This window comes from Indicator indicator, chromosome 5, assembly GCF_027791375.1.
Source record: "Indicator indicator isolate 239-I01 chromosome 5, UM_Iind_1.1, whole genome shotgun sequence".
Taxonomy (NCBI): Eukaryota; Metazoa; Chordata; class Aves; order Piciformes; family Indicatoridae; genus Indicator; species Indicator indicator.
In genome coordinates this window covers 34,102,904-34,119,114 of record NC_072014.1, presented here as the reverse complement: position 1 = coordinate 34,119,114, position 16,211 = coordinate 34,102,904, and the positions used below count along the sequence as shown (strand labels likewise).

Here is a 16,211-nt window from a genome sequence, read left to right as displayed (position 1 = left end):
TTTTTAGTGCAAGTTATAAGAAATTAAGTCAGTCCTTTTTCTGACTTTTTCCAATAGTATTTAAATGCCTGAGAAAATGCTAGATGTTCACATTCTCATTTCATTTATACCAGCTTTTAAAGAGACTGAAATATACGAGACCCTTCTGACTTTGTACGATAAAGTTAAATTATTTTAACTTGTGTGAATTAACATTTTATAATGGAATTGAAAGCACCCAAGAACTTCTTTGCATAAATTCAAATAATGCTCTTAAAAGCCTCAGCAATGTTTTTATTATCCACACATTCCCAAATCAACAAAAGCGTTCTGATATTTATATACTTCTAGTTTGAATTCACCTTCTGAATCTAGAAAGTCTGGGTTTATATTCTGGCAGCCAGTTCATCTGAGCTTTGCTTTGGAATTTAAAGCATATTTGATTCTGACTGGAAGTGGGGAAGATAGAGGTGCGTGGAATTTGGTGTTAAGAAAAATGGGATTTGCTTCCAGCTTTTCTTAGATGTGCTATGACTAGTCATTTCTTTCATGCTTCTGCCCCTCCCCTCTTCTGTAACTTGGCAGTAATATTACCTGTCTCACAAGGTTAATGTAAAGGATTAATTCACTATCATACCTTGCAGCAAACGGCTGTAATCTACTCAGCCAAAGCCTACAGGCTAAAAATATGTTCACAGACTTTATTTTATTGAAGTTTTCCCACACAATGCCAAGGCGTTTATTGATTATTCCCTTCCCTGTTCAGTGGGAAGAAGTGCAAGTTCTGCACATGGGCCAGGACAATCTGCTAGGTCAGCAGGGGCTGGGACCCAGCTGCCTGCCCAGCCATCCTGCCCGAGATGTTTGTGGTTTGGGCTGACAACACACATACAATCACCAGGGCTGGACAGCCTTCAGAGCACTGTGGCCAGCAGAGTGAGGGAGGTTACTCTGTCCATCTCCAGTAAAAGCAGAGCATCACCCACATCAGCTTGGGTGTTCATAGGGGACAATGAGAATCCATCAGTGTCTACCAAGATGGTCATGGCCAGAACCCCTATGACTGCCAGGAAATGGGGAGGAAAGCTTGTTTAGCCACCAGCACCCATAGGCAAGAGGCGGTAGAAAAGTTCCTTCCAACTGAATACCTGTGGCTTAGTCTCAGAAGAAAACTTCAGTAGATACATCAATGTATGCATAGAAAAAATCAGGTATACCATGTAGTTATCTTAGCTGCCTTCCAGGTCATGTCTGAATTTGTGGTGTTTTCCATTTGTGTCTCAGAGAAGGGTGTTTTCTACTATTATCTTTAAATTCTTATACACTTTTCAATATACTACAATGTAAATCATTTAAGAATCTAGTAAATATCCTAGAGCATTGTGCATGGAGCATATTTCTGTTGTCTGTCTTCTTGCTTAACAGTTTGCCAGCAGCCTAGTAGAACATAATCAATTGGCTTTGTTTAGCTGAACCCTGTTGTATTTATTATCTAAATCAAAATCTATTAAAACCATCAACAAAATTAATGTTCTTTTTCCCGTTGCCATAAATATCTTCCACATATACTTATCATCAGATTTCTTTCATAGAAAGCCCAATGGCTTAAATTAAATCCGTTTTCTTCAATATAGTGAATTGTATGAAATTGCAAAGTTTGACTCTTTTTCTTGAAAATTATTTATTTTTCACTTTCATCCTGTGAGTTATTCTCCTGTGATTTTAGTCTGTCTAATTCAAACCTATCTAATTTTCAAATTTAATTATGACTGTAACTATGCTTCCGTTGTAATGTAGTGCAAACCCCTTTCCTTCGTTTGGCTTTTAGTCTCTGTGGACTTTGTTAAGCACTTGCAATCACAGCCAGCAGAACACACATATGTATCTTTCTAGTCACAGGCATCCCAAAACTTACAAGTGAAACAAGATGTGCTGGACATTGTTTAGTGATGATAAATGTATTAACAAACTGATAAAAAGCCCTCCATCCCACTGTGTATCAACAGAGATAATCAAAATAAAGGAAAACATTCTATAAGAGCAAAACATTTTTTTTTTTAATTGGGTCTGTCAATCTCAGCAAATTGCAAACACTTTTGATATTTAACATGTTTTTTATCAGCAGTGCAAAATGAATCCAGATTTCATCAAGTTACCAGCATTTTGGAAAAAAATTGCCATATATTCAGGAAATACATTTGCTTTCTTAACACATACAGTTGGGAATTTTTTTTCAGAATGAATATCCTTCATCTCCCTCAGGCCCCAAGACCTGAAGTTTCTCACTGTGCAGCACCTCCTTGGTATACATGAGATTTTCCAGCTCCTGTTGTTGAGTTGACTGTATATGAGTCATGTTGCTGGTTCACATGCCTAAGGGAAAGCTCTACCTTCTTTATACTGGCTACCTTAAATAATTACCTCTTTTGCTTTCTTACACCCAATAGTGACTTATTTACCTTCTTTCACTTTCTCTGCTCGAACTTTGTGAAGAAGAATTAAAAAGACAGTCATAAAACCATCACAGTACCTTAGGTCAATTTCAAGCCAAGCAACGTATTTAAATACCAAATGTGGAATAAGAAGTAGCTCACTGTCTGTTCAAGGAGCTTGAAGCTCTTGTTTCTCTGCATTGCCTGGCTCAATCCAATTTAGAATGAAGTAAGTAACATACAAGCTCCTTCAATATTGTTTGATTATGGGATGCTGTGGAAGGAGACTATCTTTTCTGGGTTTTTTTGTCTGCTTTATACAGAGTAAAGAAAGCTAACTCTGGAAAAGGGAAAAAATCCTAGGGGAGATGTGAAGGAAGAGACTCGAAGAAGTTAGAGACAAAAACTTGGCTAGACCATGAAATGGGGACTGGCTAAAAAATTAAAAGGCAGGTCTAAGAGGCAGGGTTTAAATGAGGTTTTCTTGATAATCAGTGATTTCACTGAGAACCCTGAGAACTGGTGAGATGGTGGGGATAGAGGAAATGGGTATCCACAAGCAGGTTTTATGGTTCTCATGATTATCTTACAATGACATTGTGAGAAATGAGATTAATAAGGAGAAACCTGGAACTGGCTACGCAGAGTACAGGCACAGCTTGAATAAAGCAAGTCACAACAAGAGAGAAAAGTCAGCCCTTATTAGCCCAATTGAATACTAAATGTGGATTCTGTCTCAGCTGCACAGCCCCTGTGTGACACGGTGAGTTTAAACCACCCTTGCACAGGTAATCAGTAATTGTGTTTGTTACTCTTCGGACATGCAGTGAACTAATCCACAGTCTGATTTAAGAAATGTTCCTGAACAAGGATGAAAGTAAAGTTCTGAACATGCAAAGTGCTGTAGAGCACATAATTAAGTGGGTATCAGGCTGAGGATCTTTGTCCAGAAATCAGTCTTAGTCTTTGATGTTGTGAGGAAACTTAAATGCATGTACTGATGCAGAGGTTCTGATAATCCAGCACACCTTTGTATTTGGTGTGGAGGAAAAGAGAGTTCTTATTTCATTATTAGAATAATAGATTAGTTGCAAAAAAAGCCTGGACAGTTTGGACACATAAACTAATAGCAGCTTCCTCAGACCTAAATCAATTTTTGCCCTTCAGGCTTCTCTGTTTTTATTCAAACATATCAGCCAATCTAATAAAACATATGATTTTCTTTTACAAACTCTGACATGGCTGTATTTCAGAAGGGCATGTGTCTCCACATATATATATGTATATACACACTACACTCTTGATAAGTAAGTCATAATGTAGTGAAATTTTAACATAATTTTATGGATAGTTGATGGAAAGGGGGGAAAAAGCATTTTAAAATTAAGTATACTTTCACTTCAGTGATCAAGGAGTTTGTCAGTGATGGAAGATGATGTTATGGTTTGATTTGGACTATTAATTACTGTATCAACTGGATTCTGAATGATTACATTTTCTGTTTCCAGTCCTCAGTGAAGACTTTTTCAAATGGAACTGACCAAGCTCTGTTTTATAAAATTTGTTTCTGGGCTAATTTGGGCTTTGTTGTCAGCAGATGTTGTATTGGTGTGTAAGTACTGGTAGAGGAGGCAGTCTGTCTATACATGTTTTGAACATTTATTTTTTGATGTCTTCATGTTTCTCTGTGCACAATTACAAAGATTTTTGTATAAACTTAAAGAAGCACAACTGCAGAAGTTTTCAACTCTTGTTTCTTGAGTACTTCTATGGGGAAACAATTACCTGAGAGTTGGTGTTGCACTCATTGGTTTGGTTTTGGGATTGTTGCTTTGTTGGCTGTGTCACCTGGTCTCACGTTAGATTTTCTGTTACTTTTGACACACATTTTTGCTCCTCAGTAAGTTGAAAAGCTTTTTAAACAAAACCCCAGAAGTATTAGACTGAGAATATTCCTGAAGTAACTATTTCAAATCATCATTCTGGTATTCATATGTGGAAAATTCTGTCTTACTAATAGTCAAACGTGAAGCCAAAGAAAGTTGTGTATGTTGGGTGTTCAGCAAAGTTCTTCAAACAGCAGTAGCCTGAGGCTTGGGTAAAGTTGCAGTGAATTGCTGTCTCCTGCATCTCCTGTGTGCAGCACCAGAGTTGTACACCACTTTGCTGTTGGCTGTTGATCTAGTAAGAGGTCTTTTGAATGTATAATTTAATGTGTTGTCAAATAGTAATGAGAACTCCATCAGATTACATTAAAAGCCTGATCATATGCAAGCTAAGAGCCTTCATTTAAAGGGGGAGCTGAGTTTCCAAACCGATTTGCCCCAGTGTTGCACACAACTCAGCCTGACTGTGAAAGCTGCCACTAGTAGAAAAGTGAAGCAAATAACCTGGCTGGGATGACAAGCTGCAACAGGCCTTCCTCTGTAACATCCAAAGTGTGATAGCCTCAGAGGAGTTTGAGAGGAGGAAGGCAGATGCTCCATACCATGTCTGTGCTTGGGAAGTCTCCTTTGCTCAGCCAAGGTCATTGAGGGAGAGACAATTTGACCAATATTATGACCTACTGATTTAAACAAAGTTGATTTACAGTGATACTGTGACTTCCTTTTTATGAAGAATTCTCATTATAAAATACTTATAACTAGTGACATTTTAAAGTGGTTGTGCCTGCACAATGTTGCAGGCTTACAGATGTTTTTTGTTAGTAAGGCTGAATTCTTTTGCAAAAGGGTGTGTCTTCTGAAGGTGTTTGCTATATGGAAATACTGGCTTCTGGTTTAATTTTTAGTGTTTGTTTTTAAGCTGGCCAACAAGTACTGGCTCACGCATATTTGCATATTTGCATATTTGCATATTTGCATATTTGCACATTTGCAGATGACACCAAGCTGGGAGCAGGTGTTGATCTGTTAGAAGGTAAGAAGGGCTCTGCAGAGGGACCTTGACAGGCTGGGCAGATGGGCAGAGTCCAACATGATGGCATTCAACAAATCCAAGTGCTGGGTGCTGCACTTTGGCCACAACAACCCCATGCAGAGCTACAGGCTGGGGTCAGAGTGGCTGGAGAGCAGCCAGGTGGAAAGGGACCTGGGGGTACTGGTTGACAGGCGCCTGAACATGAGCCAGCAGTGTGCCCAGGTGGCCAAGAGAGCCAATGGCATCCTGGCCTGCATCAGGCATAGTGTGGCCAGCAGGAGCAGGGAGGTCATTGTACCCCTGTACACAGCACTGGTTAGGCCACACCTTGAGTACTGTGTCCAGTTCTGGGCCCCTCAGTTTAGGAAAGATGTTGAATTGCTGGAGCGTGTCCAGAGAAGAGCAACGAGGCTGGGGAGAGGCCTTGAGCACAAGCCCTATGAGGAGAGGCTGAGGGAGCTGGGACTGTTTAGCCTGGAGAAGAGGAGGCTCAGGGGAGACCTCATTGCTGTCTACAACTACCTGAAGGGAGGTTGTAGCCAGGAGGGGTTTGGTCTCTTCTCCCAGGCAACCAGCACCAGAACAAGAGGACACAGTCTCAAGCTGCGCCAGGGGAGGTTTAGGCTGGAGGTGAGGAGAAAGTTCTTCACAGAGAGAGTGGTTGGCCATTGGAATGTGCTGCCCAGGGAGGTGGTGGAGTCACCATCCCTGGAGGTGTTCAAGAGGGGATTGGACGTGGCACTTGGTGCCATGGTTTAGATAGTCATGAGGTTTAGGGTGACAGGTTGGACTCGATGATCTTTGAGGTCTCTTCCAGCCTTCTTGATTCTATGATTCTATGATTCTGTGATTCTATGATTCTATGATATTTGTAAAGGAGTGTTTCACAATCATATGCTTTTAAACTGGTATAGTTCATGTATTACAAATGGCTGAGATAGAAGTGCTATCAGAGTGCAAAATTCCCAGGGGAACAGTGCACTAGGACCAAATCTTCCCACTCATAGGAACACAGATTCAGGGCATAGTTTGAGGTGGCAGAGCCCAGAGAGGCTGCAGACTGTCCATTTCTGGAGGCATTCAAAACCTGCCTGGACATGTTCCTGGGTGATTTACTCTAGGTGATCCTTCTCTAACAGGGTGACTGGACTAGATGATCTTCAGAGGTACCTCCCGACTTCTGTGATTACGTAATTCTGTGATTTGGCATTATTTTCTCCACCCCTCAGTGTCAGTACTGTCATGCAGTACAAATCCAACTGTATGTTGTTTATTTTTAAGAAAGTCCAATCTGAAATAGGAATGATCCGAACATTGTTTTTTCAAATGTTTATTTAGGGAATATTACATCACCATGGTGAAATGGATAAGCAACACCAAGGCTGTAGTGAGGTGGTTAAACAGACCTCAGAATATCTCCATCCTTACAGTTTGTGAAACCACAACGGGGGCTTGTGCCAGGGTAAGTTGGATATTTTTCCTAAGCTCTCTCTTTAATGTTTCTTCTGTATTTTGTTTTCATATTCAGAAAAAGATTTTCAGAAATCAGTTTGCTGTTGCAGTAGTTGCAAGCTGAGTATAATTAGTCAACAGGGAGGAAATGGATGTGAGAAAATTCCAAATCTGGTGAAATGATTGCATGCAATTAGCAACTTTGAGTGACATTTTCACAATTACTAAGCTTCGTTCATTCATTAAGTTCAGTGGAAACTGCAGTTGGTGAACCCGATGTACTTTGACTATAGCTAGTGCAGTGACAAGCTTGCCTTTCCATCAGATATTTCCATCTGCCTGGTTTCTCCTCTCACATCCTTACAGAGTCTCATCTCAGATCTTTCTGCTTCTCACAGCTTACATGTGTTTAAGGAAAAGGTGTAAGATTCTGATAATTCCTGGAAATTTGACAGCAGAATTAAGTAACTTCAGAAAAAAACTTAAAGTTGAAAGTCAACAAGGATGTTTCATTTTGAATGCAAGCCAAGCTGAAATGCATTTTTCTACATTAATCCAGCCACATCCCATCCCTTGACCCAGACTTTGACTTCTGACAGTCCTGCATTACATCTCACCATTTTCACAGTCAGTCTCTTATCTTGAATGCAGTTGGCCATTTTCCCATTCTGAGTCATAATCTCTTCCCAGAACCAGCTAAAAGAAAAAATGTTTTCTATACAGTACCAACAGTAGAGGGTACAATTTGGCAGTGTAAATGAATATGAGTGATTAATATCTGTCTTGGTTTGGCCTCCGAGTCAAAAGGCTCCCATCAGTGCCTGCTGTACTGGTCAACCATGTAAAAGTGTTAAGGGATTACATCCCAGCTTGTCTGCTTTTGCTACATAGTCTAGGTTGCTTTTCCTGATTCAGAAACTATGAATGTGTCTCCAAACTATGGATTAAGTCTGGGAACATCAAAATTTGTTGATGGGATTGCTTTTTACCTTGCTCTTGCAAGCCTATTTAGGAAGTTGGTCATGAACCTTTGTGAGCAGTCTCTTCTAAAAGGAACCCTTATGTGCTCCAAGGTCAGTTGGACTTGTCTGAAGTAGGTATCCAGGGACCTGTAATCTGGGACATAATAGGAGAGTGAGAGACTGAGAAGTCCCACTCCAGAAGAAATAAAATGCAGTGAAGGACTTTCTCAGATGGGTCAGGAGGGATAGTGATGTACTGTCACTGGAGTGGGTGCAGCTCAGGCCAGGCTCACGCTTGCAGCCCCCTGTAGTTCCAACACTGCATCCACTGGGATAAGCTGATGCCCTTGATTTAAGTAATGGATGAGGAAAGATCTTACTGTGAGAATTTAACATTATATCACAACACTTGATTTCAACTGTAAACTATTTTTTTCCATCATTTTGCATGAGTTCTCAATTCCAAAAAGTACTGTATAAAACCAGCTGCAGTAAGAGCTACAGATTTTTCATTTTTCAGGCTATACACATACAGATGCTTCTATAGCTAATAATTTTTCATGACTTCATGTGACTGTGGCAATTTACAAGAATGGATGTATATTCTATATTATTTTCAACAAAATGTGCATGATATTTGGGTTTTTTTTTGGATGGTGGGTTGTGAAATATGAGTATGACCAGTAAAAAACAATCATTTGCCTTTTTTTGTTTGTTTGCTTTTGGTTTTATTTTTTTGTTTTCACTAATGTCACACTACAACCCATTAAAGCAAGGGACTGTGATTTGAGAAGGTCTCACCATTTGAGTTTGATAATGGCTATTTGCCCAGTGTTGATGAAGGACCTAAAATACCCAGTTGTCAGATGATGCCTAGAGATAAAAAACAAAATAGAACTGTCTGTATAAAGCTTCTTGACTGAAAAGGTATTCTTAGATCCCCTCTGGTGTTCTAACAAAAAAAACTCTGAATAAAGCAGCTTTGTAATTAAATTAGCATTTGTTTCAAGGTAATCACCAATGAAAAGATGTGAAAAAGAAACATGAAATAGCTAGAGACCTTTGCTAGTCCATAAAAGCAATTTTTTTTCTTTTTTCTTTTTTCTTTTTTCTTTTTTCTTTTTTTTTAGAAATATGAAATGCAGTCAGACCTGTGGCTCCCTAAACAGGTATAGTATCAATGCTGTTTCTGGGTGTATGATGTGTAACTGCTTTAATGTCATTTTTATTTAACTCTATGTTATTTTGTGAGCTATTAAAACCCATATAAAATGGAATACTTTTTAGGATCCTGGATTAATTTAACAGCTGAAGATTATAGCAGTGTCTGTGTAAACATGCAAATGGCAGCTTGTTTTTCTGGTGGTGGGAATCCTGTCACTTTGCATCACACAGAGGACATTTTGCTACCTAGCTGACCATGTCAGTGGCAGAAAGGCACTTCCAGAGAGCTATTCAGCCCTTTAAACTGAGACACCTGTGTGAGTTTCAGAAGCAATATTCCCTTCAGTCTCTGGTCTCTCTTCATCCATTCAAGTAAGTACTTTGATAACCAGCTGATTACCTAACTCCTGGATGGTTTAACATAGATCAGAGAAATACCATTCCAAGCATGTCTTATGTACTCTGCTGATTTTCTTTGATTGAAAAATAACCTCACCAAATTAAACCCAAAAGAATTCAAAGATTGGAGGTCATGTGGGCTATAATTTGAATGCATAAGAATAATATTTCTAAATTCATACCCTGAACAATATGTTGAGCTAGTATGTCAGCAAATGATTCCATTTTCATAGCTTTAGAAGAGATCTTCATCCAAATAAATGGATGAAACACAATCTATTTAAAATACATTTCAGGCTTCATTTTGCAATGTGCAAGTCAGAAATCATTTTTAAAGAGCTATGGTATTATAGCAAGATGTCTTCCTGTAATATTTCTGTGTAAGGTTAGACATGGGGAGATGGTGTCACATCAGGCTGCAATTTATAGTAAGACCACAGTAACAGAATCTGTCTTCAATGTGTTTAGTTTTTTCCATACAACTCTGTCAAAATCAATGAGTGTTAAGCAAATATTTTGCTGAGTCCAGGCTATGGAAACATTCATTTTCCTCATCACTAATAGGACTTATCTGTGTCATTATAGAATCCTAGAATCAGTCAGGGTTGGAAGGGACCACAAGGATCATCTAGTTCCAACCCCCTGCCATGGCCAGGGACACCTCACACTAGATCAGGCTGGCCAGAGCCTCATCCAGCCTGGCCTTAAACACCTCCAGGGATAGGGCAGCAACCTGGGCAGCCCATTCCAGGGTCTCACCACTGTCATGGTGAAGAACTTCTTCCTCACGTCCAGCCTGAATCTCCCCACTTCCAGCTTTATTCCATTCCCCCTAGTCCTATCACTACCTGATAGCCTAAAAAGTCCCTCCCCAGCTTTCTTGTAGGCCCCCTTCAGATACTGGAAGGCCACAGTAAGGTCACCTCAGAGCCTTCTCTTCTCCAGACTGAACAGCCCCAACTCTCTCAGTCTCTCCTCATAGGAGAGGTGCTCCAAGCCCTCTGATCATCCTTATGGCCCTTCCCTGGACACCTTCCAGCATGTCCATATCCCTCTTGTAATAGGGGCTCCAGAACTGGATGCAGTACTCCAGGTGGGATCTCACCAGAGCTGAGTAGAGGGGGAGAATCACCTCCCTTGATCTGCTGGCCACACTTCTCTTGATGCAGCCCATGTTTGTAAGGGAATGTATCCTGTCTGTATGTCTGTAAGGAAATGTATCCTGGAAATTCCTCTACATTACAGATGAAACTGACAGACTTCATGTTGTGAGAGAGAGCTTTGCAAGGACTGTAACCCATGCTTTAGGACAAGACTGCACAATGGTAGCTGCTGGCATGAACTACATTTAGCTTTAGCCACCATGTTTTTGTTAATTAGCAGAATACAAGGGTACAAGAATACAAGGGAAAATCTAAGAATTTTTCACTGTCTTAGGAGCACAGCAACTACCAAAACCAAAGAGACAAAAAAATTAAGCTGATGCTTTGTTTGGCAGTGGAGTGGAAAGTGTGACAAACTGACACAGTCTTATGTTTATAGAATGAAGAACCAGTGTTCTCCAAGGATGGCAGTAAGTTCTTCATGACTGTCCCAGTGAAGCAGGGAGGCAGGGGAGAATTTCACCACATAGCTATGTTTATTGTTCAGGTAAGGTTTTGATTCAGAATGTTTTTAATATCCTAATGGACTTTTACCGAGGATGCATAACCCAAGCAAAGGTTTCCACATGTTTTGTAGTCATTTGTCCTGTCCAGGTTGTTATTCAGTTCAGAGGGACATATTTGTAACTTCTTCCAGAATAAATGGAGTTCTTTCTTTACCTCTGATGTGGTGGCATTTAAATTCTGTAAATGAAAAGTACTTCCAAAGTACTCTTTCTGGAAGATTTCATCTGTATTTTGTATCTCTACAGACAAGCAGAGATACTTTCTTTATAAACCCTTCTGTCAATAATTATGTTTTATAGCCACAGAAATTCAGGACACCTGCAGAAATGCTCATTTTACCCTCTTCATATACACTATATATGCAGAAGTATCATTTTAAATGCCAATTCAGAATATTCAGAATCTGGTCTTAGATGCAACAGTAAAGGGAGGTAATACCCAAAACTTAAATATTTTGTGAAAATTAGGACTCTTGTATTACCCTTTGCAACATTTTCCAGTGGTTTGCATTTCCCAGAGTCATTACTTTTTCCAAAGAAGAATCTGAAAGAAGATCAATTTGTGCTGTGACTTTGAAGGTCACCAGTATGAAGTTGTGATGAACTAATAAAGGAAATTATGCTCTGGAACGGAATACTCCAAGGCATCTATTTAAATCAGCAGAGCATTAATCCAGGTACTTTAGCAGAGCCATATGACATAGGAGGGATTATCAAGGCACCCAAAACATCAAAATAGCACCAGGCAACTCTATTATCTCCCTTTATGACAGTGTTCTGGTATGAACATTATTAAGTCTGTAATATATTTGCAGTGTATTGCAGACAGCAGAAGAGCAAAAGAAGTTTGAGGAAAATTTTACCTGAAGATGCAAGAACAAGATACTCAGTCATTATAGTAAATATATCAAGAAAGAGTAAGATAAGGGAAATTCTATCTTCTAAAGAGAACCAACTCAGATGACAATCTGGTAAAGGCATATTAATATAGTGACCACACAAAAAAAAATCACACTGAAGCAAAACTTATTTATTCAATCAGGTTTTATTTTGGGTTCTTTCCCATTGTGAATAATTATCTTTAAATTACATGAAATAATAGTGATGTAAATGTAAAAATGATCTTGCAAGATTCCCTTGGATGTTAGATACTATCAAATTTGCCTTAAAACTATAGGCTCTGATACTTTTCAATGTTAAAGAGCCCAGAAAACTTGATCCTAATTAAGGAAAATATTTCAGCAAAGGATTAAGTCCTTTAATATTTAATAGATTTAGTATTTAATAAAATAACAAAGTATACACCTGCTTCTACATACATGTTTAATCCCACCAGAATAAGGGTTAAAGTCAGATTTATGATTAAGTGTCTAGTATTCTATCCTTTTTTTTTTTTAGATAGAAGTTGAGGATTGGGTACTTCATGGCTCTGAAAGTCAAAACCACTTCTAATTAGATCACCATCATCATGAATACACAAGTCTGAATGGTACCAAGAATGGCAAATTTGCCTTTTAGTATCTATCTGCTCCTGAGAAGAAGAAGAACTGTAATATCCTATGTATCAACCATTCTTCATCAGTAGGCAACATTCTGCGTGGTAATGGGCCTGATACAGAGCAGTAAAAGACAGGAAATGTATTTATATGATGTGTTTTACACAGTGCATTAACCTGATTGTCCATTATTTCTAAAGCAAACATGGAGGCATAAAAATTATATTAACCATTGCACATAAAGTCTTTTGTCATATCAAATGTTTGTCACACCTTGTGAGAGCCACAGCAGCATGACAGGTGTGCTGCAGAATTTAAAGCAGTTGGCAGGCCACCAGTGCCCAGATGATGAGGTTTTTTTTCATTATGGAGGTTGGATGACACTGGAATTTGCTATTCATAGTCTCCTTAATTATCTGTGCTACTTAGTACAGATATCAGCTCATGTACAAAAATCAGCCTCCAAGTGCAGGAAAGTTAAAACACAGAACCAATGTCAACATACAGTGACAAAGAGGTGTAGTTTCATGGCTTGCTTTGCATTAATTTAATCATAGGATCATAGAATGGTCCAAGCTAGAAGGGACATCCAAAGGTCATCCAGTCTGACCTCCCCACAGTCAGCAGGGACATCCCCAACTAGATCAGGTTGCCCAGGGCCTCATTGAGCCTTACCTTGAATATCTCCAGGAAAGGAGCCTCAACCACCTCCCTGGGCAACCTGTTCCAGTGTTCCACTCCTGTCATCATGAAGAACTTCTTCCTTATATCCAATCTAAATCTTCCCTTCTCTAGTTTGAAGCCATTGTCCCTTGTCCTCTCACTGCAGGCCTTTGTAAACAGTCTCTCCCCATCCTTCCTGTAGGACCCCCTCAGGTACTGAAGGCTGCTATTAGGTCTCCCCCGAGCCTTCTCTTCTCCAGGCTGAACAACCCCAGCTCCCTCAGCCTGTCCTCATAGCAGAGATGTTCTAGCCCCCTCATCATTTTCGTGGCCCTCCTCTGGACCCTCTCCATTAGGTCCATGTTCTGCTTGTATTGAGGGCTCCAGACCTGTACACAGCATTCCAGGTGAGGTCTCACCGAAGCAGAGTAAATTGATAGAATTACCTCTCTGGATCTGCTGGCAACGCATCTTTTGGTGCAGCCCAGGATGTGATTGGCCTTCTGGGCTGCAAGCGCACACTGAGGCTTGTTTGTCAATCTTACAAGGAGTGTTGACTTATTATAATCTTTCTTGGGTTGCATCTCTTTGAACTGTAGTTTGGAAAAGCATGTGTCAATTATATAATCAAAGCAGGTCGTCAGAAACATCTAATTAGATCTTCGTGCAAGGGGAAGTTACTGTTTAAAATTTTACTGTCTATCATATATATTTACTCTGAATGAAGAACTGTCTGGACTAGATGTGTGGTTTTTTGTTTTCAAATGCTTTTAGTAATTTATGAAATATTTAAAAAGAAACTAATCTCAAAATAGGATTGAATCATGTGTTATGTATCTAGTAGTGTCTTACATGGGATTTTGCAACTATAGAAAGTCTTTTTTCCAACCACAAAATAAGAATTATAAAGTAATTTAATGGACCAAGCAAGAACTTCCTGCAAGCTTCATAAATTATGTATTATGGCTGCAACCTTGAAAAATAACCATGTTTATTAATGCTTGGCTGGGCTTTTTATTGTTGCTTCTTGTTAGATTCTGTGATCTCAATGTTTAAATATCTCTTTCAATAGTTTCAAGTTCTCTCTCTCTCTAGAGATGAAGTAGTCACAGTACATCATTAATTTATATTTTAACCATTCCTAGAGACAGCACTGCCTATCAGAACATTCCTAAACAAGAGAATCCTGATCATAAACATATGTGCAGCACCTTGCACACTGTTCTGATTTCAGTTGGTGCCTGCAAGACTTTTTTTTTAGAGTTTCTATTAGCTCCTTCTCTAAGGGACTTGTTTCTGCCTTGCCAGACACATTTCAGAGATGTCCTTGAGTATTTTCTGCTTTCTGGTTACTGCTACTGTTGATGTCAAGTGCAGAGTTTACAAGATATGGTTCAGAAATACAGGGTTTCAAAAACACTTTTAAACTTTATGACTTTTTGTAGGCCACAAAGCCACTGTGTTTATATATGGACTGGTACTCCAGATTCATGTAGTGTGAGGCCTATGCAAAAAATTTACCTTTTGCACTAGGAAGCATTCTCAAGTGAGCTTCTTACTCTTCAGATTTCATTTTTTTTTTTAACCTGTGTCTGATCAGGAGTCTGCTATAGCTTCCAGCCAAAGGGTTTGGTTCTACCTTGGGGTGCACTGACTTAGAAACCTGCCATCACTTTCTCTGAGACAGGTTTTTAATTTCCCCTTGTAGCAGCTGCTCTTCTGGTCTTGTGCTGGGGTAGAAACAATTTATTTGAGGGAACAAGGGGTGTTCCTTAACGTGTAAGCAGTTGCTTCAGTTGCCAAAATTTGGAGCGACTCTTAGACCCTGGATAAAGAGAGGCTTCTCCAGAGTGCATGGTGGAGCAGGAGCTTTAAATAGTCTTAGATCCTGTGAACTTCTGTGTCAGTGGATTTCTCATAAGGTTTGCCTGTCTCCTTGGCTGAAAGTGGTATTGATGTCCTGACTTGGCACAGAATCTTTGCTGTAATCTTGGCTCAGTACAAGCATATAATAAACATCAAAGCTTGGTGAGAACATTGATGCAGATATTTAGTTCCAGGGGTCTGTTCAGATTCCACTACTGTGCAGCCATAAATAAAAAGAAATTTTCATAGAAACAAAATATGTGCAATATTGCAATATGACATAATTTTTAGCCTGAAGTATAGGACTTCTATTGTTTGTTGGCATTTGAACAACTGGAAGAAAAATTGTTATGGAAACTGAAATTATTTTAATGACTTTGAGGTGTTAGTATATGGGAGGGAAAGGATACTTGAAGTTCAGGCCTATAAGAATGTGAGGTTTATGATTTAAAGATGTTATGTTGCATATTAAAGTTTAAAGAGCTGTAATCAGTAAAGACATGCAGACAATCCTGCTAGGATTATAAAAAATGTAACAGGTAAGGTGATAGTTAATATTTTCCATCTCTCTCTAGACTAAAAGTGAACAAATCAGTGTGAGACACTTGACATCAGGAAATTGGGAAGTTATCAAAATCCTGGCATATGATGAAAATACTGAAAAGATGTAAGCACTATTTTCTTTGTCTATGAAAAATATCTGAGTTATTAAAGTATCACAGCATCACATTACATTAGAGTTGGAAGGGACCTCCAGAGATCATTGGGTCCAATCCCCCTGCCAAAGCAGGATCACCTAGGGTAGTCTGTACAGGAATGCATCCAGGTGGGTTTTGAAAGTCTCCAGAGAAGGAAACTCCACAACCATTTAACTGGAAATAGCTTATCTAAAATTAACCAACAGTATTTCTTTCATTTTGGAGCATTACCATAAATTTTGAGTTCCTTAGTACACAAAATGCAGTTATAAGATAATTTATCTCTCAGTGTGTTACTCTGTGTGTTTTTAATGCTAAGGTTAAAAAAACCCCAAACCAAACACAACATCAGCTGAGTCATTGTGGTTTTTTAAATAAAAGAATCAATACACCATGCATTAGTAGTAGCATTTTGGTGACTTCTTTCCTGAATTCCAGGTAAGAAGTCATAGTAAATTTTTAGTACTTGATAAACACTAAAACCTTCAGTTTTCATGCTTATTTGTTTCTTG

The 16,211-nt window shown here is 39.1% G+C and overlaps 1 protein-coding gene across 4 annotated transcripts in view; it reads left to right on the top strand.

The window, feature by feature from the left end:
- DPP10 (dipeptidyl peptidase like 10) overlaps nucleotides 1-16,211 on the top strand; it is a 225,999-nt gene that overhangs the window by 182,283 nt on the left and 27,505 nt on the right. For 3 of the 4 annotated variants that reach the window (XM_054381326.1, XM_054381324.1, XM_054381323.1), the window contains 4 exons: nucleotides 6,669-6,792; nucleotides 8,875-8,913; nucleotides 10,850-10,957; nucleotides 15,577-15,668. In XM_054381326.1, the coding sequence (XP_054237301.1) occupies nucleotides 6,669-6,792; nucleotides 8,875-8,913; nucleotides 10,850-10,957; nucleotides 15,577-15,668 (363 nt within the window). The remainder of the gene's footprint in view (nucleotides 1-6,668; nucleotides 6,793-8,874; nucleotides 8,914-10,849; nucleotides 10,958-15,576; nucleotides 15,669-16,211) is intronic. The other variant, XM_054381325.1, reaches the window with a different exon arrangement.